The sequence below is a fragment of the Hevea brasiliensis genome, chromosome 6 (assembly GCF_030052815.1).
Source record: "Hevea brasiliensis isolate MT/VB/25A 57/8 chromosome 6, ASM3005281v1, whole genome shotgun sequence".
Taxonomy (NCBI): Eukaryota; Viridiplantae; Streptophyta; class Magnoliopsida; order Malpighiales; family Euphorbiaceae; genus Hevea; species Hevea brasiliensis.
Genome location: NC_079498.1, coordinates 10,250,209 through 10,273,914, shown reverse-complemented (window position 1 = coordinate 10,273,914; position 23,706 = coordinate 10,250,209). Strand labels below are relative to the sequence as shown.

The window sequence follows — 23,706 nt, the reverse complement described above, 5'->3', positions numbered from 1 at the left end:
GAAATTACAAGGAAAGTTTCTACTAGACAGTTGAAAAGAAAAGAAGCTAAAGCTAAGTAGGCAATGTTGGCAACAGTTTAAGCTACTGTTTAATATTTTGATCTATAATACTTAGAGGTTAAAAAAATAATTTATAAAATATTACTTTTTTAGTTATTTAAAATTAAAAAAATATTTTAATTAAGGTCAAAAAAATAATATTATTATTTTTATATTTAATGACTAATTCAATGATTATTTTTACTAAATATTTTTATTTTAAATTTACTATATAAATAATTAATCACTAATAAATAATATTTAATAATTAATAATTAATAAAATAATTAATAATTATTAAAATAATTAATATCGCAAAACGAACCTATGGAAAGATTGTATTTCGCATAATTATGAAATCAAAATATTCCACATTATGAAATTGCAAGGAAAGTTTCCAACGGACATACGGAAAGGAAAAAAGCAAAGTAGGCTTAAAATAAATTAGAAAAACTATTTAAATCATATATTCTCTTTTTTAAAAAATAGCAAATTTGATTGATTAAATTAAATTTTGAATTAGATTGAAATTGATTGGTTAATTTATTTTAAATCATATATTTTCTTTTAAAAAAATAACAAATTTAAAATTTTTCAATTTTTGAATTAGATCAAAATCAAAATTAAAATTAAATTAGAAAAATTTTATAACTTAAATTTAATAATATTAAATTTATTATGTATTTTAATTAATTTTTTTATTAATTGTTAAATAAAACTATAATATTTATAATTTTCTCTATAGTTAATTTGATTTTTTTTTCTCTGTGTGTATATTCTATTTATTTATAAAAATTAAATTTTAATATTAAATATTTAATTTTTAAAATTTTAATATTTTCAAAATCAATAGTACAAAGTATTAAATTATCTCGAAAGAGAGTGGAGAAGAACCAAGTCTTTACCATCAGACAGCCTGTATCTTCAGAGAAAGGGGAGGAGACCCAAAGTCTTCAGTCTTCGCCACATGCACAGCCACATTTCGCACTCAATATTTATGGTAATGAGCTAAGCAAAAGTCTTGGTCTTTGCTTATCCTTCCTCAAGTTTTTCATTTCAAAAAATTCTAAGCCATTTTTTCATCAGTTACCACATATTATGGCTTCTTGTTCCTCCTCTTCTTCTTCTTCTATCAATCCTCAATGCAAGAATTATGATGCGTTTATAAGTTTTAGAGGTGCAGATACCCGAGAAGGCTTTGTCAGTCATCTGTACGAAGCTTTGAATCGAAAACAAATCTGTACCTTCAAGGATGAAAACCTTGACAGAGGAGAAGAGATCTCACCAGCCCTCTTGAAAACAATTGAAAACTCACTGGTTTCCATAGTCATTTTCTCAGAAGACTATGCCTTTTCTCCATGGTGTTTGGATGAGCTTGTGAAGATTCTTGAATGCCAGGAAACTAAAGGACAAATAGTATTACCAGTTTTTTACCAAGTAGATCCCACCGATGTTCAAGAGTTGACAGGAAGATTTGGGGATGCACTTGCTCAACATAAGGAAAAATTCAAAGAAAAGGTGGAGAGCTGGAGCCGTGCTTTGACGGGAACGGCCAATATTTCAGGATGGAATTCAAAAAATATCAAGTAAGTGACTTATTTTCAATGTCCTTTTTACTCGTATTATTGATTTTTTTTTGTCTTAATTTCAATTGCTTATACTTATTTATTTCTTTGTGGTTCTTTTGGAATTTCTTTATATGTGATCAGGCCTGAATCTAAACTAATTGAGGAAATTGTCAATGACGTTGGCAAGAAATTAAATCACATGTTTCCAAGTGTTTATGATGAAGATGGCTTTGTTGGAATTGGTTCTCGTGTCAAGAAAGTTGAATCATTTTTATGTCTTGGATCAGAAGATGTGCGTATGGTAGGAATTTGGGGAATGCCAGGTATTGGTAAGACAACTATTGCTGACAAAGTATTTAATAGAATTGCGAGCAAATTTGAGGGTCAATGCTTTATTGCAAATGTTCGAGAAGAGTTAGAAAAGCGCAGTCCATTTCAATTACGAAGTGAAATCCATGACAAAATATTAGGGGGAGAAAATTTTTATGTAAGCACACCAGACACATTGCATCCTTTTATTAAAAGAAGCCTTCAAAATAGAAGAGTTGTTATTGTTCTTGATAATGTGGATGATTACTTGCACCTAACAGACTTAGTAGGAGGGCGGAATTTGTATGGTCCAGGAAGTAGAATCATTGTAACAAGCAGAGATAAACAAGTGCTTAAAATTGCAGATTATATTTATGAGGTTGAGATTTTAATGTTTCATGAATCTCTTCAACTCTTTAGCTTGCATGCCTTCAAACAAACTCATCCCACAGATGGATTCATGGAACAACTCTCAGAAAAAGTGGTAAGTCATACTCATGGACTTCCATTAGCCCTTAAGGTTTTAGGCTGCAGCCTTTATGGTAAAGATGTGACAGAATGGGAAAGTGAGTTGAAAAAACTTGAAAGTACTCCCAATAAGAAAATTCTAGGCATTCTGAGAAGAAGTTATGATGGCCTAGATGATAACGAAAAGAGTATATTTCTCGATATTGCATGTTTTTTTAAAGGGGAAGAAAAAGAGCGCGTAAAAAATATATTAGACTGCTGTGGTTTTTATGCAGAAAGTGGAATCCGTAGTCTGCTTGATAAGTCTCTAGTAACTATTTTCATGGAGAGGTTGCAGATGCATGACTTACTACAACAAATGGGTAAGGATATTGTTTGCGAGGAAAAAGAGCCTAGAAAGCGTAGCAGGTTGTGGAATGCCAAGGATATACGTGAAGTACTGGCAATAAATAAAGTAAGAAAATGCTTTGATTTTTTTTCATATTTGAGTTTTTTTTTTTTTTTTTATGCTCATTTTGTTTATATAATTTTCTTTATCAGGGCGCTAGAAGAGTTGAAACCATATTACTGGACTTGTCCAAAATTGAAAACATGGAACTATGCCCTTCTGCCTTTGAGAAATTGAATAATCTTAGATTGCTCAAATTTTTCAATCCTTGCCCTGAGGAAATCAAGTTACATCTTCCTAAAGGCCTGAAATATCTTCCAAATGAGCTGAGGTTTCTCTACTGGGATCAATACCCTTTGAAATCCTTGCCCTCGAAATTTTGCCCCGAGAATCTTGTTGAGTTGCACATGCAGAGTAGCCAACTCAAACAACTTTGGAAGAAAGATGCTCCGGTATGCTTGAGCATGATTCTTTGTGAAATTATCTGTAGAAACTTGAGGATATTAAAACTTGTTCTAAACCTTTTCTTTTTCATTACAGGATCTTGAAAAGTTGAAATTTATGGACCTCAGCTACTCGGAACAACTGATAAAAATTCCAGACCTGTCAAAATTCCCAGAACTTGAGGTTACATTTTTGAGAGGCTGTACAAGTTTGATTGAAGTTTCTTCGTCTACTAAGTATGACAGCAAGATTACAAATCTAGATCTTAGAGACCGCAGAAAACGCTGCCATTTTCCAAGCTGCATTTATTTGACGAATCTTGTAAGTCTTTCTTTCAATGGTTGCTCAAAACTAGCTCGTCTGCCAAGTAGCTTAGGGGAATTGAGATGCCTTGAATATCTTTATCTCGACGGATGCAAAAAGCTAGCGAGTCTTCCAAACAGCATATGCAATCTGAAATCTCTAAAATGTCTAAACATCGAATATTGTGTAAATCTCCATGGATTGCCAGAGAACTTGGGGGACTTGGAATCTCTGAAGAACCTGATAGCAACTAGAAGTGGTATAAGAAAACTGCCATCTTCAATTAATCAGTTGAAGGAATTGAATTACTTGGACTGTGATGGATGTGAACGTTTGAATTTGATATTGCGTCCTTTCACTGGTTTGGCCATTTCGGTGCTTTTTCTCGAGGGTTGTGGTATATCAGAAATTCCCAGTAATCTTGGCTCTTTAGGGTCACTGACAAATGTAAATTTAAGTAAAAATAATTTCAGAAGCATACCTGCCAGCATCAAGCAATGTTCTAAGTTGACAAAACTTGTTTTAAGAGATTGCAAGAGCCTTCAATTTTTGCCAGAGCTTCCATCATCTCTAAAATGGTTAGAAGCACAAAACTGCACATCGCTGAGGTTTATATCGAGCTCATTCATACTACGATATATGACTTCCTTTTGGGATTTGGATCTAAGCAAGTGCATTAATTTGGATCAGAGGGCATGCAGTTTATTAATGTTTTGTCCACTGCTGAAACTTCAATGCATGAGACTACCAGAGGAACAATATCTGGACGAAAAGGTATTTCTCTTTCCCTCTATTGTTACATAAGTGCATTATTTGATTTAGATTATGAATCCAAAAAATAAAATCAAATTAATTTTATGAATTTAGTTTGATTTACCCTCTAAATTTGAAAATAAAATACCAAAAACTATGGAGGATCAGCAAAAATATAGTATTATACAGTTAAGGTCAATTATTGTATATGCCGTGAAACATTAAAAAATAGTATTCTCTTAAATATAATAAAATAGTTTTTTTTTTTAATTATAGGAAAGTGGAACCCATATTTTCAGAGAGAGGGTGTATGTACACTAGATGCATTTAATAATCTCTCAACAAGTAATATTGTCTAGAGATGAGCAAAAATATGGATACACAAATATTCGTTCAATACAAAAGAAACTCAAATTTAGAATAATGACGTGAATGAAAAAGATAATTAAATTCATAAAATCACCCTGTCAGAAGAATAAGCTTATCTTTTTTGTTTCCTCAGCCTTAATTGAAGTCTCATATACAACCCAAAGCACAACAGCACCATAAAGTTATGAGAACAATCCATGCATACATCTTAACAATTTAATTGATATGCACATATAGCAATAGAGCACCATAAATTTTGTTCAAATTTAGGAGGTAAGGCCCCCTGATATTATTCTTGGGGTTACAACTCAATATAGATTGTGTTAAAAAATAGATGGGTTGGATATTCTCATATTCTTAGCAGATTTGGCATGGGATTTAAACAGTTAAATGGGGTGTATATATAATTTAACTTTTATGGGATAGGCGAACTATCTTTTAAAGTTAAAGGTTGAGAGAAAAGAAAAAGTGATTTTTAAACTTTCAAAAGAGAGAGTAATAATAGTGGCTCGATAAGTAAGCGTTAAACTTAATCTTAATCTTTTTAAGTTTTAATATTTAGAGAGAAATAGTCATGAGACAGAGAAAGTAATGGTTGGTAGTTTATCGTTAAACTTGAAATATAATCTTTTAAAAATTTAAAATTTGGAGAGAATGAGAAACGGGGAGAGGGAGAGAGGTAGATAGTAATAATAATAGTTGGATAGATTATTTTCAATTTTGAAATATAATCTTTTAAAAGTTCAAAATTTAAAGAGAAAAAGGAAGAGAGATAGTTGGGTTAATATTTCAATTCCCGTTACCACCAAAATTACATAGTTTTGATTTATTTAGTTATTTAATATGCATAAAATGGTTTTAAATAACTTTGTAATTGTTCATTTTTTAATTCAAAGGTGAATTACAATTAAGTCCGTATGATTTAGTAAAATCTACAACTTAGTCCTTATATTTTCAAAGTTAAGTAATTTAACCCTTGATATTTGGTAAAACCTAAAACTTAGTCCCTCTGTCCAATTTACTATTAATCATAACAAAAATGATCAAAATGCCCTTAACTCTATAAATTTTCTAGGATATAAAAATGAGAGTGGTCACAGATTACAATCGAGTGGGGACCTACCTCAGCTATTAATTAGCCCATTCCAAACTAACCCATAGCACTAGAAATGCAAAAATTGAAGCTCTAAGGAGAGATCTTGCAAGCTAAGTTGTGACCCATAAACTCAATCCAACCGAATCTTTGCTTATTAGGTGTAAGAATTTTTTTTTTAATTTAATTTTAAGATATAAAAATTTCAACTATTAAATTCTAAAAGACATATATGGAAAAGTTAAGAAAAATTGCAAAACAACTCTAGAAAAATCTTTATAGGAAATTTAATTTTAGGAAAAATAATATATTTATTATAATTTTTAAATATAAACTTTTAATTACGAGACTAGATTGTAGGTTTTTGTCAAAACTCAAGAACTAAATTATTTGGTATTGAAAATATAGCGACTAAATTATAAGTTATGTCAAACCTCAAAAACTAAATTATCATTTTCCCTTAATTAAAATTTATATGTATAAAATGATTTGAATATATTGTTATAATTTAAATATATATTGAAAATTAATTAGTATTTATTATGAATATTTAAATTTTGTTTCTCAAATAAAAATTAACTTTAATTATATTTTATAAATACATTTTATATATTGATTATATTATACATTTAAATAACATTTAATAATATATTATTTTTTAGAAAAGTCATGAATAAAATAAATATATTTACAACATTATGGAAGACAATAATTAATATAAATATTTTTCTAAATGAGTCGGCTCATGAGTCTATTTAACGAGCTTATAAACAAGCTTTTTCATGACCCTATAAATGAGCCTTATCACTAGAGCCTGCAAACAAGCCTTCCCATGACCTATAAACGAGCCAATATATAAGTTTATAAAAGAGCTTGATAAGCCTGTTCAATAAATCAGTTTGTGAGTCTTAACGAGCTAAATACTAATGAGTTCAAGTTCGACTTGTTTATTAAATGAACCTAAAAATAAAGTTAAGACTTAAACTTGACTTATTGAAAAAAAAAGCTGAATTTTTATAGTGTCGAGTCTTGAACAGTTTACAAGTAGCTTAGTTTATTTATACCCCTATCTATATGTCGGGTTACCAACCACTAATATTTGAGACTCAACGTTGACTATGAACTTCCAACTACAATGAAATCAAATAAACTTTTAATTTGATATGATTCGGCTTTTTTATATATATAAATGATATTATTTGATTTAGTTTTTCTTTTATTTGGTTTTCAAAAGATATCCTAAATTAGACCACACCAAACTACATTTCTATAAAAGTGAATTTTTTTTAATAGGTTGTTGCAATGATAGAGTTATGTTGGAAAGATGAGCTATGCATCCCGCGAAGTGAAGTGCCAGAATGGATGATGTACAAAAATGATAATGGATCTTCATTGTCATTCTCTCTCACAGCACCCCATGCTACCAACTTCATCAAGATCGCTTTTTGTGCTTTAGTCGCACCCAAAGCTAATCATTCATGTAATTTCAGTCGTATTTTATGCGAATGCCACTTCATAGCTGAGTCTGGAGATATCCTCATTTATTGTTGCGATAGTACATTGGTCAATATAAATGACATCTCCCTTTGGAATTCCACCATTACTTCTGATTCCAAGAAATTCCGCAAGGCGTCGTTTCAATTCTATGCTAAGACCGATGATGATGATGATGCATCATATATCAGCGAGGTCATACTCAAGTGTGGAATCCATCTAATATTTGATCATAACTCGGAAGATGACAATAATGATGATGATGATGTCTTATTTCAAGGATTGAAAGAGAGGCAACAACTTGAAGATTCTGAAACTATCTGGTCATCATATTTGGAGGATTATATGAATTTCTGCATGATACAATGTCCTGAATAGAGTAATATATATATATATATATATACACACACATGTGGAAAGGCCAATGAACAACATAAAATAAAAAACTTTGCAATGATCACTTCATGATAAATTATTCTACATTACATCACTTTTCTTTTATTGATTTAATTGTATTATAGAACTAATTTTAAATCATTATTTCTTTTTTCTTTCAATTGCAAGAAATTATATGACACTTGTAATTTTCCTTAAATATTAACAATTAATGCTCTAATTAACAAATATTGAAACAAGGCTATCAATTATTGACTGATTCAGAAATATTTTTTTAAACAAGTTTTTTAATGCAAGAAATCTTAAAGCAATCATATTGTTTGAAACTTATTTATTTTTTGTTCAACAGAGATCGGTCAATTATATCTATAAAAAGATAATAATTCAACTCATTTTCAATATATTTATAATTATAATATTGCTTTGATATCAACAAATCAATACGAACGAGCAAGGATCTTAATTACACTCTTTATTTAGAGATCACAAAAGACTTAAAGGATGTTGAGAACTCATTGGTGTATATATATTTATATATATATATATATATATATATATATATATATATATATATATATATATATATTTATATATAACATTACACTATGTTAATCGTTTCATTATACATTTTATTAGATGCTATTAAATATAACTTAAATAAATTACAAAATAAATAATTATGATTATATATTTTTGTGCATAATCATCATTATATTCATTAAAATATAATTAATTTTTTAATATAATTATTATTTTATTATATTATATTATATTTTTATTGTGTAATTAAAGAAAGTAATGAAAAATTCAATATAATTTTAATTCCCATATAGCTTTGTTGCATTATACTAATTAAACACAAGGTTACAATTTTATTTTATGCCAGTCAAATATCTGTGCTACGTGTGCACTTATAAATTATATAATTGATATTTTAGTGAGAAAATAACTTTTAGTAATATATATATATATATATATATATATATATATATATATATTAAAGCTAAAGCAAGGAGAAAGTGACTCTCTCTAATTATTTAGCATTTTATTTTTCTATTTTTTACAAAATTTTTAATTTTTCTTATTTTTTCTATTTTTCTTTATTTTAATTAAATCAATTGAGATTTTTTAATATTTATATATAATTATTAATTATGACATTGGAAATATAACCATCTTAATTATTATATTCATTGTAAGTGACTATTTTTTATTTTGTAATTTTTAATATATATATATATATATATCTATATCAAGATTGAAACAAAGATAAACTCTTATGAGGAAAAAAAAAATTTATTTTTTAGTGAAAATAAAAAAAAAATAAAGTAGATAATAAAATTTATAATATATGCGGAAAAAAAAAATAAGTAGGTGTATTCAAACCTTTTGATATAATTTTTAATGGTCAAGATTTTTTTTAAACTGTATAATAGTATTTTTTATAATCTTTAAATTATTCATTGGCATCATCATAAATTTATTGCTTTCTCAAAACTTTTTTAAGAAAATAATTTTTTAATATTTATCGCTAATCTTTTTTTTCTATACTAAAAATCTTTAAAGGTGAAATTTTTGTATCACTTCTTTTAAAAGGAGAGTTAATAAAGTACATAATAAAAATACTAAATTTCTCATTTAATAGAAATATTTATATTTTTTGTCACTTTACAGACAATTTTAATAATATATATTTATTAAAATATAACATATATAATATCTTTGTTCAAATATTTATTAATATAATTTTTAGCACGAAAGTTTGACTAATAACATAATAATTAAAGATCAATATTTAAAGTCAAATCACGAAACTGGTCAAGCATGGAAGCCCATAAGAGATCGCTTAATGAGTTGCGTTCTTCGGAGTTGGGCCTGAACTTGCAAGGTAGGTACTTTCCTATTGGAAGATGTGTCTTGCATTGCAAATTAGGCCATTGAAGACAATCTCATTCGGCCCATTTTCTGTCGAGCACTTGGCAATGGGATGAGCTTGACCAATTGGATTTACGGAAAAGTTGTGTAGCTTTTTGAGAATGTTGGAGTTGCTGTTAAAAATTAATTTAACAAATCTAATTAATGATTCTGGTGGTTGAATTACGTTGTTTAACCCTCCCTTCTAATTAAAATTAGTTTCTAATTATTTATAAATAACAAAAATAATAAATTTGACTGTGCATATGAAGAAGATAAATTTACTAATTTTATCTGTCTCATAGAAGTAATAATCCTTTCATCTCGCACAAAAGAACCAATAATTGTCTGTTTTTGCTTTGGATGTTAATCAATTATAAGTTTACTCAAATTATATTTTGTAAATGCTTTGGTGTTTCTCATAAAATGGGGTGAAGTTTATTTTAAACTTTTACATATATTATGTTAAATATATTCCCTTCTAATTAATGAAAAATATATTATACTAAGAAATAGTTTTTCTCTTTTTATTTGGGGAAGTGTTGTGTAGGTCTAGTCATGATCAATTTAGTTTTTCAATCAAATCAAAATTAAATCAATTTATAGGGGACTAAAATTAAATTGAAATTAGTTAAAATCGTGGTTAATTTGAATTGTGACAGAACTAGTCAATTCAATTATAGATTAAAATTAAATTTTTTAATTTAAAAAAAAACCTGAACTGTTAAATTTGATCAAAATCATATGAAACTAGATTGAAAGAAAAAATCAAGATTAAAACCTAAATCAGAACCGGCATTGTGAAGATTCTATCGGTAATCTGGATGATTTTAATTAACTATTAGAGGTTGATTCAAGCTCATGCCTTTGCTCAATTTAGATAAGAATTGGGATCTTAATTCCATATGAATTTAATTACAAAGCCTTCTTTTGACAAATTATTACGTGAGTCAGGAGTACCATCTCACCAAGCTGAGGAGGTGCTCCAAACCAATCACACAAAATCACAATAGTAATTTTATTTTTTAAAATAAAAACTGAATAAATTTAACATAAATAGTTATTAAATGTAACAATATCGATTAGCAGATATCAACCGTAATTAAGGATTCTTTTTAAAAAAATAAATCGTGATTTGATGTTATCTCTTTGTTGTTGCCTCATTTTAGATGAAACTAAAAGAAAAAAAAAATTCAGAGAACAAACTCTATCAAGTCTAAAGCTAAAAAAGTATGACACTGCCAATTTCTAAATTTCATGAATAGAGCAATTTTTTTTCTTTAATTTCCCTTTTCAAAAATAACGATGAACATTACCCCTTTTGCATTTAAGGTATATAATATTAGGCTGTCATCCCAATTCTTTCAAATATTACTATGTAAACTATTTTCCTTTTTCCTTTGTCCTTTCATTTTGTTATGTGGTGGGCAATTCACTGTCAACAAAATCATGAGCTCTATAGGGCTAACTTTCGGAATGAATCCTGTCCAATTATTTTTTATGAAATAGAAAGAATTGATTAGGTATGGTAGATTTGTTTTCATATTAGTATTTCTTGGAAATGAGAGTTGAGAGGATGAGGAAAAAACTGACAAATACAGAAGGTGAAGACTTGAAAAGGCTAAAAGTTGACAGAATGATAATAGCATTTATTTTGTTAATTTTTTATTAATTAATAAGATTGCTAATGTGATTTTGTGTAGTTGGGTTGGAGCACCACCCCAGCTTGATGAGGTGGTACTCTTAGCTCACTTAATAATTTCATCTTTTTTTATATTTAACGAAGACACAATGGGTCAGATACAACTGATAGATTACACAATCAGAGATAGGTCTTTCCCTTTCTTTCTACAAGATTAATAATCTTCAAATAGGTAGATAAGGAGACTTAAACTTGAGATATTCTCACTTCCTACACCTTAAAGATAAAGAAAAATCAATCAGACCACCTCTAATTGACTTAATTACAAAGCTTTTTTGTCTTCTTCTTCACTCATCGTTCATAGAGAGAATAAATACCACAAATTTGAAAACCACTATAGCCTCTGCAATATAATTAATACATGCATCCAAGAGGCTAAACTAAACACATGGATATTGAAAAACAGAAACACACACACAAAGAACGAAAGTGAGAGGCCTGTTATTTTAAACTCCACAGAAGGCTTTTACCATGTTGCTATCACCTTTGTTCAGAGAATTGCTTGACTGATAGAAATCAAGAAGGCCTTGATGTTCAAATGGGTAGTATTGTAATGGGTGTTCCTCATCCACTAGTTCCTCTGGTGCCTTTATCAACCCTGTGAGAAATGAAAATAGCCCCACGGCATATCTAACTTCTTCACCTTCCACGATCACTCTATGGTAACAGGATTTTATTCTGTCATTGCTCCATGCCTACATCAACCACCAATGCTTGTTTATATCATATGTTTGAAACAACTAAATCCATTTCCGTAGCTAGTTCAATTTAAGACATGGCCATTCATGCTATAGACTTATCTGTTTTTTTAATTTGGAAACCTACCATGCAGACATCACCAGCTATGACTGCAAAAGAGGAATGGGAGGAGGGCTCATAAGAAATCCACTCTCCATCTTTTGTTCTTATCTCCAAACCCTTAACATGATTCTGGTGAAGTATAGACACAAAGCTCTTATCGGTGTGACCCTTGAAACCAAGATTAGTTTCTGCTTGGGATCTTCTATACCTCAACAAACGCAGAAGGTAAGTGGTGGATTTGATGTGAGACTCACTGTGTTTCTCTATGCCATAGCTTTCACACAGCATTTCCACCAGCAGCTGCTGCAGTTCAGCCACCATCTTTGCATAGGAGTGAACGGTTTCACTACAAAAACAAAGTCAATCTAACAAGATTAACCATCATAATAATATTCTAAAAATCAAGTGTCATCTCCTATTGCAGAAAATTGGGATACAAACCCCTGCAATCTTCATCCCTTCAAATTTTTTGATCTATCAATAAAAAAAATTACAAGAGGTTATATATTTTTAAGTTCTGACTGAATTTAAGGCTGATTGAAAACGGCTCAAATATCACTTAGTTATAGTTAATTGTACTGGTCATATGGGCAAGGGGTAGCAATCAAGATTCCAGTACCATGTCTGGACATGGTGCCCTAGGGACTGACCGTCCTCTGGACGATATGTTAAAAAGGCGCATTGCAAAGCCCCTATGCCCACTCGCAATACGTGAGATGCGAGGTTCTACAATGTATTATAAGAAATAGGGTGCGTCTCTACTATTAACAATTGCTTTTGGTAGAAATAACAGCGACTTTCCAGATTAAATTAATAAAATTATCGGGTGAATTTGGTTTACCATAAAACATAGATACAAATATACTTCAGATCTAAATGTGATTGTTACTCAAAAAATCCATGTCAAACAACAATTAATAATAATAATAATAATATAGAGTACCAGAAATGACCATTTCCATCTGGCCACATGAGACTAGTGAATTTTTGACATTCATCTTCGCTGGTTGCATATTCAATCCCCAAGCCTTCATGGATAGGAAAGGTGGAGATTTTCCCCATGTAGCCATGGGCAGGCTTGGGGTTAACATTTTTCATTTTCACCTCTTGAGGAAGCTGAAACAATTCCTCAAGCGCAGCAAGAATTCTGTTGTGGAATTCAACAGAAGGCTTATTGTACACTACTTCCAAACACCCATATTCCTCAAGTGCTTGCCTGATATCTTTGCAAGCTGAATGCCAGGAGCTTGTACCAGGCTTCAGGCTTTCATTGGACAAATTCACAAGAGGAATTTTAGGCACTGTTTCAGAACCCATGATGATCGGTGCCCAGATGAATAGATCTCTGTGGTTGTGTGTGGGGGTGTGAGCTTGTCAGGAGTTTGGTTGCTGTTGTTCACATTTTATAGAAGGGTACTTTCAAGGGCAGATCAAAAGGATCTAATCATTTTTCTTAAAAAAAATAAATAAATGTAATTTATGATTTTTATATTAAGGCTTAATTGTTGTATATTTTTTAATTTATGTATTTTTTATTCACTAAAAAATAGAGATAAACTTATTAATATTATCAAATTTCAAGGACTTTATAATATAATTTTTGTTAGAAATCGGTGCCAAATACTAGCATATGATACATCATCTTTTAAATCAGGATCAAGGTGTAGCCATTAAATTAATAGGAACAGAAATTCAGTGATGGAGTATTTAATTGGCTTATTCACATTGCACAAGGTAAGAGTTAAATCCTGAGTTCATTGTTAATAAAATGGAAAAAAGACATCTTGTAAGGGAAGTATTATTTTAATTGATAAAATATTCTATCTAATACAAATTTATAGACACAGAATGTATGACAGGATTAAGTAGAATTCACATATTTATATCTTTGATTCATGATAAATTGAAAAATATTTATTTTCTCTTATAAACTAATCAAATCAACTCATAAGTTTTAAAAATAAATTTACGTATTTATTTATAATATTTATTGAGCTTATAAATTTTTATAGGCTAAAAAAAGAAACTAAGAGAGATCAATTTTTTATTTTAGTACTTATAAATTTTATACTTATAAGTTAATTTGATCAAATATTTTATTATGTTATTCTCGTTTAATTCTTAAAATTTTACTATAAATCTGATTTAATATCTTTTTAATTATTTTAATAATAAATTTACTTACAAGTTCCTTTTAACCAAACACATTAACTGTTTACTAATTACTTATAAGTACTTTAACTAAACATATAACTACTTATAAATTTTAATGCTCATAAATTTAAATTAACTTATAATTATAAATTAATTTTCATAAATCAAACTAAACATCCTCTAAATTTAAATAATTTTTTTTTCCGTATCAACCATGTTTCTAGAATAATTAATCCATGTGAGAAGTAGACCGCTCCCTCACATTTAAAATTACACTTAAGAAGAAAATAGTTTATTGAATTCCCATTACTAAAAGTCTCATAATTTTAAAAATAATTTAATATTTTTTAAATCGTAATTAGTTAATTAATTAATATGCGAATGCACATGTCATGAGGTCCCTAATGTTAATGACATCATGAATTACGTATATATTTGGTTTTGCTATCAACGAAAATGACAAAATGTAAATCCAAGTCTATCTCTCATAACATTATAATAATAATAATAATAATAATTAAGGAATATTAATGTGTATATATTTTTGTTATCTTCTACTAATCTTGTTTTGAAAGGTCAAAATCTGGTCCCAGATATCAGACGTACAACGCTGGCGTGCTTAACTTACTATTTGAAATAATTTGACTTAAATTTAAATGATTTAAATTAGAATATACTCAATCCAACTCATTTATCACCTCTATTTATAATTATAATTATAAATTATAAATAATTAATTTATTATATATATATTTATTGACTCATGCTTCTTTAATTGTGTCTCATAGAACTCACGAACTTGAGGCTTGAAAATAGATTTTGCCCTAAAAAATTTTTTGTATACATATGTATTTGAATACATAAGTTCACTCTTAAATTTTACTAAAACATTCTCAATGATATTTAAATTTTTAAAACATCACATGACACATCTCAACTCTTATAAAAATGAAATTAAGATATCATTTGAATTCTAGAAGTTCGTGTTCAATCTTAAAGATATCTTAATTTCACTTTACAGGAATTGAATTATATCATAGAACGTTTTAAAAGTTTAAGGTGTCAAAAAAATTTTTTTTTTAATTTAGGTTATATATATATATATATATATATGTAGAGGACCACCTTTTATCTTCTAAAGAAATTGATTTTCTTGTTATCTCTACTCTGAATGGAATTATTGGGGGGTCATAATCTTGTCCTGAAGCAGAATGACAATGCTTTGAAATCATGTACTACAGTTTATTTTCCAGAAATAAAATCATGCACTTGGAGTTCACTTTCTTTTTTATTTTCAAGAATGAAATAATTGTAAAAAATATGAATAGGACCACTACATATATATTGTTATTTTATCAATGAAAAACAAAATTTTTTTAAAAAAATAATAACAAAGCTTTGTTTTTCATGAAGTAGAACATGATTAATCAAAGTTACGTATTTACTTTGGAATCCAATGTTTATAAAGATAGATCTATTTATATCTTTATATAGATCCTTTAAAAATATGAAAAATAAAGATTTTTTTTTATTTTTTTTTTTTATATTAAAAAAATTAAATATTATTAAAAATTTTATATTAAATTTAATATTTTTAATTATATGCCATTCCACATCAATAATTCTGAAATGCTCCCTATACATTTAGATTGCCATTTGTTAAGTAATAATATGATGCCTTTTTACTTAAAAGAAAACCGATTACCGAAAATAAAAAACGAAATCGATTGAATTTATATTTTCGTCGGTTTAATTTTTTTTTAATTTTTTAATTTTTTTTTAATATTTTTTTTTAATAAAAAAAAAAAAAAAAAAAAAAAAAATAAAAAAAAAAAAATAAAAATCAAAAAAAATAATATATAAAAAATCAAAAAAAATCGAATCGAATCATCGAAAAAAAAATCAAACCAAAATCAAAGAAATTTTTTTTTTTTTTTTTTTTTTTTTTTTTTTTTTTTTTTTTTTTTTTTTTTTTTTTTATTTTTTTTAAAAATTTTAAAAAAAAAAAAAAAATAAAAAAAAAAAAAAATTTTTTCGATTTTTAAATTTCGATTCGATCTCGATATTTTTCGGATTTTTTTTTTTTTTTTTTTTTTTTATTTTTTTTTTTTTTTTTTTTTTTTTTTTTTTTTTTTTTTTTGTTTTTTTTGCGCTTGCGTTGCACGACGAACCCAATTGATTACACTTAAACTTACCTAAAATTAATAATAATTTTTTAACAAAAAACAATTTTTTGTTTTTTTTTTTTTTTTTTTTTTTTTTTTCAAATTCTTTTTTTCCATAAATTTTGATTGCAAACTACATTTTATAATTTTAATTTATATATATATTATATATATATAATATATATATATATATAAATTTTTATAAAAAAATTAAAAAAAATTTAAAAAAAAAATTAAAAAAAAAAAAAAAAAAAATTTAAAAAAAAAAAATTAAAATTTTTTTTTAATTTTTTTATTTTTTAATTTTTTAATAATTTAATATAATTAATTTTTTTTTATTTTTTAATATTTTTAATTAAAATAATTTGAAAAAAAAAAAAAAAAAAAAAAGAATGTTTCTTATGTATTATTGCATAATATTTGTCTTTTCCTCTATTGGTCCCCTCATTAGTTACATATATTAACAACAATTTATTGGACTAACCATTTAAATTATATATATAAAAGAAAAGAGGACATTTCCGATGTCAATTTTATAGAAATAATAATCACAATTAATTAATCAATGATGATAATGATGATCATGACCAATGATAATCCCTCAAAATATTGTATTTTTCATCAATGATAACATAAATAAACTAAATGCATGTACAAGAAAGGCATGAAACCAAACACGCATAAGTAAAGTAAACGCGCGTGCATGGACTTGTATGAGCTAGCAGATAAAATTATCATAATTTTATCTCTAAATTTTGAATATGTGCATATTTGAAAAAAAAAATATGAGTCTTCGTTCTAGGCTAAGTGAATATTTTTCTTAGATTGTCTGTCCCATATCAATAATGGAATCATGCATGTGTGGGCTTATATACATTAGCGTGACTTGATAAAATTTTGAGTAGTCCTTTCAGACTATTTGATTCGAAATTTCTCATTCAATTGCTCATTTAATGGGCATTCTCCATATTATGCCTCGAAGAAGACTTGAATTTCTTCACTCTTTAGCATGAGATTTTAAGTAAAGTTTGTCTATCATTTTACCAGCAAAATATTTTGAAAATAAACTCAAATTTCAAATGAACAATTCAAAATTAAAAAAATCTTTTTAATTCTCAAAGAACGAGGCAGGAAATGAATTGAGCGAGAAAGATCTCTTGTTCTTATTATAAAATCGTAATTGGATTCACATATGTTTGGTAAAAAGAAAATCTGCTCCTTTGACTTCTTAATTTTTATCAATAGCAATGATTAAAAAAAATGAAAATAATTTCTATTTTGCATCTTAAATGAAAGAAACGACTATAATTAGCAATATTATATAACATCTGATGGTATGATAAAAAGAAATCTGATATGGACCTCCATGTCACACGAAAGATGAGCTCAAGGTTAAGGATTCAATTTTTAACGTATCTCATCTTGAATTCCAATCCCACTTTCAATGTGAATACCCCTCTTACCCCTAATTTTTTTATTTATAAAAAGAAAAGAAAAAAAAAAGAAGCTCATTCTTGAAAAAAAAGAACAGAAAGGAAAAGAAAAGAAAAGAAGCTCATATTTCATATTTTTGGTGGCCACAGCTTGCGGGATCGGTGGGTAGTGACGTTGGTGATTGATGCCTCTTCTTACATTTGATAGCATGGGGGACTGGGACTACCAAAACAAAAGCTGCATACATTGCAGAGCCACTGCAATGTTCAGCAAAAGAGAAATAACTACATCTAGGATAATGCTATTGCTAGAGGCCATCACTGTGCAAAATACAAATTTTCTCGCTGGCTAGAATGAGTACACAAGCAGTTCTCTCTGGGTTTGTATGGGCAATCTCTTAGTTTAAATAGATAAAAGGTGTGCTTCAGGAAAAATGCTGAAATCTTTTTATACTTCCATCTTTAAGTGAGCAGCCTTCACTATTTTCTATTGATCATGCATCTAATTAAGCATCTCTGCTTGACTAACAAGTTTGGGGAAAAGAAGCAAATATCATCCCTACAAGCTAGTCAGTATTTGGGTATAAAATTTCTAGCTTCCTCCTTGTTTCCGTAAGCCATAATATTTTGCCACTGGCATGATATGAAATAGAGTATCTAATTTCAACATTTCAGAAATCCTCGAGTAATTTGGACAATATTATTTTAATGAAATGAGAAAGGAAGGATGATGTGAACTTAGCCTGTTATCCAAGTGAGCCCCAACAAGCAAATGGAACAGTGAAATCAACCTAACCCAATAGTAGCTAGCTACAAAATCTTTGACTTCCTATATCATGTTTGATCAAAATGCATTGTGGATTTTGGCAATATTTGACTTCCTATAACCCATGGATACACCAATATATCTCCATTTTCTTCCCCGTGACTAAGGCCATCAGCAAAACCATTTCCATATCAGTTGCTATTGTGCTTGTACATGCATCCTCTTCGCCATGTACCTCTCTGTGCTCTTTTCCTCTACCTGCTTTGTGCGGCCTTTGCTATGTACTCGACTGGATATGCTTCATTCCTTTGATTTAGACATTATCTACAAGACAAAACTGCTACCGAAGTAGCTATTCACATCTTCCTCTTCACCTCTTTGATGTACATCTGCTATTAGCTTCCTCCATCACTCTAAAACTAAAACTGCCTTCACAAAAATAGTTGGGCTTGTAATACAAAGGGCCAAAACCAATCTATCTTGGCAATTGTATAATAGACAAAGACATCTCTTTTCCATCTCCACGCATGGGCAAACTGGGTTAAAATCCTCAATTTCTGTTCCAAACTACCACGCACTGCATATGATCTAAAGCCTTCCACAAGAAATGCCCATCACCCACTTCCTTATTTGCTTTCCCATTAGTACAATTGTTATTACTGATACCCTCGCTGAATACAGTTCCATCAATTGACATGGAGAAGATCCCTCTGAGCCTCCTTTTCCACAAAGGACTGCACATCCTCCTTATACACCCTTTCCATCTCCCCCAGAATGTTGACAAGTTGGCCTGAACTTCCTCATATCTATAATCAACTTAATACTTCAATTTCATTCTTAATGTAGGCCGGCTCATGAGTCATGACCAATGCATTTCATTCAACCAGAGCCAGAAGAGGGATCCGCAAGGAGTAAACAAAATCTCTACTTAAAATTAAAATTCAACCAGAACAAAGGGAAGAACAGATAACTCCAATTCAAATCAACACTCAGTCCAGAGACACATAATTATTCTCAATCATTTCCCAAATCTTATATTGCAAACGTTTTCTACATGTATGGACACACTCATTGATTGACATTACAAAAGGAAAAATTTGTATACAACGATCAACAAGAAGACTTTCTATGCTTAAACTGAACCAGTTCATAGAGGAGAACAAATAACCCAATTAAAATCAACAATCAGTCCAAAAAGTGAACCAGAATTGTTCTCAATCATTTACCAAATCCAAATTGCAACCTTCTTCTACATATATGGACACACCCATTAATTGATCGGCAAAAATATCATCGGAAAAAAAGAAGACTTTTTGAAGAAAAATTATCAATTTCATTGTTTGTTTCGTTTTCTGAAAAATCAGATACATTATTACTATAACAATGATCAATACAAGTATAAACCTAATGAAATACAATAATGAGCACCACTCCATCAAAATTTAGTGGTATACCTTTCCTGTATCTCACTCACACCAAAAATATGATCTCTCGATTCAGTGCTCACCTTAAAAGCGCAATCTACGCAGGCCCAATCTCTCCTAATTTCTCTACTCCATCGACGGCGACGCCCAGGCGTTTTACTGAATCGAACAGCGGCAAAACTCTCTTCCTGTAATGAATTGGGCGAGAAAGCTCCTCGTCGAGGTCGATATTGATGCTGGTAACGCCAATCTCCTTGAGGCGGAACCCTAGCTTCTCGCCGACACGGGATGCCATTTTGGCGTCCCAGAAGTGGTGGGATCGCGGGAAGCGGTTGAGCCTGGTGCGGTACTGGGCGAGGAATTCTTGCTCCGTGGAGGAGGCCATGGCTATGATGGTGGAGGTCGTGGGGTTCGTGACCTGCGCCGTGATTTTGCGGCACGAGAGGACTAGGCGGAGCATGTGCTGATGATTCGCGGACATTTTTCCTCGCAGAGAGAGAGAGAGAGAGAGACAGAAGACAGCCGCTTCCAGTGAATAACAATTCATGGAGAGATTGAGCTACACGTGGGTTTCTGAAACGTCAGCGTTTCCCTAAAATAGATTTTTTTTTTGTCAAAGCCTAAAATAGATTTATCTTTTGTGTTTTCAACTTTTATTTTTAATGGTAAATCACTTTTCGGTCTTTAAATTATCTTAAAATTAATATTCATATTTAATCTGACTTGGTATTCAACTTTTATTTTGAATGGTGAATGACTTTTTAATCTTTAAATTATCTTAAAATTAATATTTATATCTAATATGATTTTTTAAGTGACTAAAAATATATGAATGTATTTAATAAAAATCAATACTCATATAAAAATTAATTTAATTATTATTAAATTAAATATTTATATTAAAATATATATAAAAATAATTAAAATATTTATATAAAGCATATAAATTCATATATAAAAATTTAATCTAACAATAGATACACTTATTATCATATGATGAGATTAAACTCATAATAGACACACTCAAAATATTTACTTAGTATAATCATGTTTGAGTCTCCATTTTCTCAATCTCATACCAAAAAAATAATAACACATATTTCTTGATTTTTAAAAGCATAAATTATTTGAATTTTTCAAAATTTATCAGTTAGTTTCAATAGTATCCATTGTTTATTCAAAATAGAACCGGTTAGTCCTTTCATCCTTTTTTTTTATATAAAATTCATTAGTCAATGAACATAGTTTCAATCAGAAGAGAGAGAAAATTTTCTACTCCAAAAATACCCTCACATAATATAAATTCATCTATTGCTTCTTCTCTTTGCAGCCATTAAATCATCAAAACCCATTTCTTTCACTAGCACAGATTCTTACCCGCGACATCAAGCATTCTCCTCATGCTTGACTCACGATAGAGCTGCAAAAATTCCCTAATTCCGGTTGAAACCACCATACTGCACACACACATGTGCATAACACCCTTTTCCTTCTCATTACCACCTCCACTTGTTGCAAACCCATCTGAAACCTTCAACTTACAATCTTTTTTGGTCCAGTAAATCAGACATTCTCCATTACAATTGATTCACTTCTACACTGTTTCCTCACTCATCACGCCCACCACAGAGAAACAAGCTTCTTGCATGGACAACATTTTCAAACCACCAGACAGAGGTGAACACTTCATCATATTACAAGCACTTTTTAGTGTGAATATGCTGACAATATTTGTTGCAACAACTTGTGGCTTTGGAGGCACATTGACAGCCATCGATAACTTGGGTTAGATTGGGAACTCTCTTGGCTATCCAACTTGTAGCATCACTCCCTTTTGTTTCACTTGTTAGTATTTGGAACTATGTTGGTCGAGCAGTGTCTGGTTTTGCCTTTGAAATCTTGCTTACAAAGGTACAAGATCTCTCATCCTCTATTGTTTACATTTGTGCTTCTCTTCTCTTGTATTGGGCATCTTCTAATTGCTTTTGGTGTTTCAAATTCTCTCTACATCGCTTATGTGATCATTAGTTTTTGCTTCGGAGCACAATAGCCATTTATGTTTGCCATGATATCTGAAATTTTTGGCACAAAAATTGATATTTCTCTTGAAGCAACATAACATAAACTCAACGACGAACCCCAATTAAAATATATGATTTGTTAACTTTTTTAACTTTTTGGTTAGGTATTGATTGAACAAATTAATTGATTGATGATGATAATTTTGTAATAGTTGACTGATAAAATAATTCTATAACTATAAAAATGAAGCATTCAATGAATAGTGACAAAAATAAAAACTTCAATTTTTTTAAATAAAATTTACAAATTGTTATTAATTGAAAAAATAAAATTAATGTTTGTTATGAATTATTAAATTTAAAATATTTTGATGACCTAAAATGAAAAGGTTTATCCAATTTATTTCAAATCTAATTTTTCCAAAACAATCATGAAATGTAAATTCAATTAAAATTATATATTAAATAAAAAAATGACATGATTTTACTTTTAATATTATGAAAGAAAAATTTTTTTCCCTAACCTAAGTATGAAAATTTTCAATAAGAGATTTCAACAATAACAATGAGATTATGTGATGAAAATCACTAAAATTTTAAATTGATGTAAAAAATATGAGATAATTGTGTTAGACTTCCATTTAATAATCTTGTCAAGTAATTTAAATCTCAAATAATAGACATTAATGATTGTGGATTTAGTGGAAGAGAAAAATAACAAAATAAATTTGATGAAAAAGGAGAAGCTAAGATGCAATAATGGTTTTTTTTTTCCAAGATGTTGTATTTTAATGTTAGTATCATTGTTTTAATAGGATAATAAAAAGTTTGAGAATTTTTTTTCATAAAATTATTAATAAACCTTTAAAACTTTTAAAATATTTGAGGGTTTAAAATTAATTTTTTAAAAAATTACCATTATAATGTTAAAACTTTTTAAAATTTTAGGGCCCAAAGCCCTTTTTAGCCCATCATATCTTTGGGCTCAATACCAAAATTTAATAAGAATAGTATAATTTTTTTTTTAAAAGAAAAATTACCACAACATCCCTAAAACTTTTCAAATTTTAGGGGGCCCATTGCACCCCTTATTCCCTATGTACATCCTTCCCTGCATAGATTAGTTTAATTAAAAAAAAAAGAAATAAAAAAAAAGAGAGGGAAAAATAATAAAAATAAATAAAAATAAAATAGGATAACCTAGATTTCAAACCAACAAATTCAAACTTAAAAAAAATCTTTTTGTAATTATACGTTCACACTTTTCTTTCAAAATTTTCATAGATTCAGTAAATAACAATTCAGGAGGCAATGCCCCAGCTGATTCAATAACAAATATGAAATGATCTTTAATACATGCAGTGCCACACGCTTCTTCCATTCTTCTCCCCCTCCATTGACCCTTTAGGATTGCATTGATAAGAAGTCTTATGGGTTTGTTATAGAGATTTGAGAGTGATTCATGCATTAAGAGAAGAATTAAAAAAAAGGACATTTTTTACTTTTCTAATCTCACCAGGTTAATAGAGATTTAATAAAAAGACTAATTACTTCTATTTTAAATAAATAAGGGATATTTAAATTGGGTCTAAGAATTTTAAGGACCAATTAATAAATTTTGACACAATTTAGGGACTCCATAATAATTTAACCCTTTTAAAAATTAATGTTTTAGCATTTTTTATTTTGAATTCATTAAATT

General features: G+C 28.8%; 3 protein-coding genes across 3 annotated transcripts; 1 reads left to right on the top strand and 2 right to left on the bottom strand.

The window, feature by feature from the left end:
- The first annotated feature begins 945 nt into the window (after window positions 1-945).
- Window positions 946-7,795, top strand: LOC110651589 (disease resistance protein RUN1). Its single transcript, XM_021806967.2, has 5 exons — window positions 946-1,625; window positions 1,749-2,838; window positions 2,925-3,224; window positions 3,313-4,293; window positions 7,028-7,795. Exons 1-5 carry the CDS (start codon window positions 1,138-1,140, stop codon window positions 7,604-7,606), a joined length of 3,438 nt encoding a protein of 1,145 aa, XP_021662659.2. The 5' UTR covers window positions 946-1,137; the 3' UTR covers window positions 7,607-7,795.
- Window positions 7,796-11,471: 3,676 nt separating this feature from the next.
- Window positions 11,472-13,426, bottom strand: LOC110651066 (probable 2-oxoglutarate-dependent dioxygenase AOP1). The gene is made up of 3 exons (XM_021806257.2): window positions 12,985-13,426; window positions 12,066-12,387; window positions 11,472-11,935 (listed from the first exon to the last, which is right to left on the bottom strand). The coding sequence occupies exons 1-3, from the start codon at window positions 13,356-13,358 to the stop codon at window positions 11,687-11,689; spliced, it is 945 nt and encodes a 314-aa protein (XP_021661949.2). The 5' UTR covers window positions 13,359-13,426; the 3' UTR covers window positions 11,472-11,686.
- A 6,443-nt stretch (window positions 13,427-19,869) lies between these two features.
- LOC110651598 (uncharacterized) lies at window positions 19,870-20,537 on the bottom strand. The gene has a single exon (XM_021806976.2). It carries the CDS (start codon window positions 20,528-20,530, stop codon window positions 20,081-20,083), a length of 450 nt encoding a protein of 149 aa, XP_021662668.2. The 5' UTR covers window positions 20,531-20,537; the 3' UTR covers window positions 19,870-20,080.
- Window positions 20,538-23,706: the final 3,169 nt, after the last annotated feature.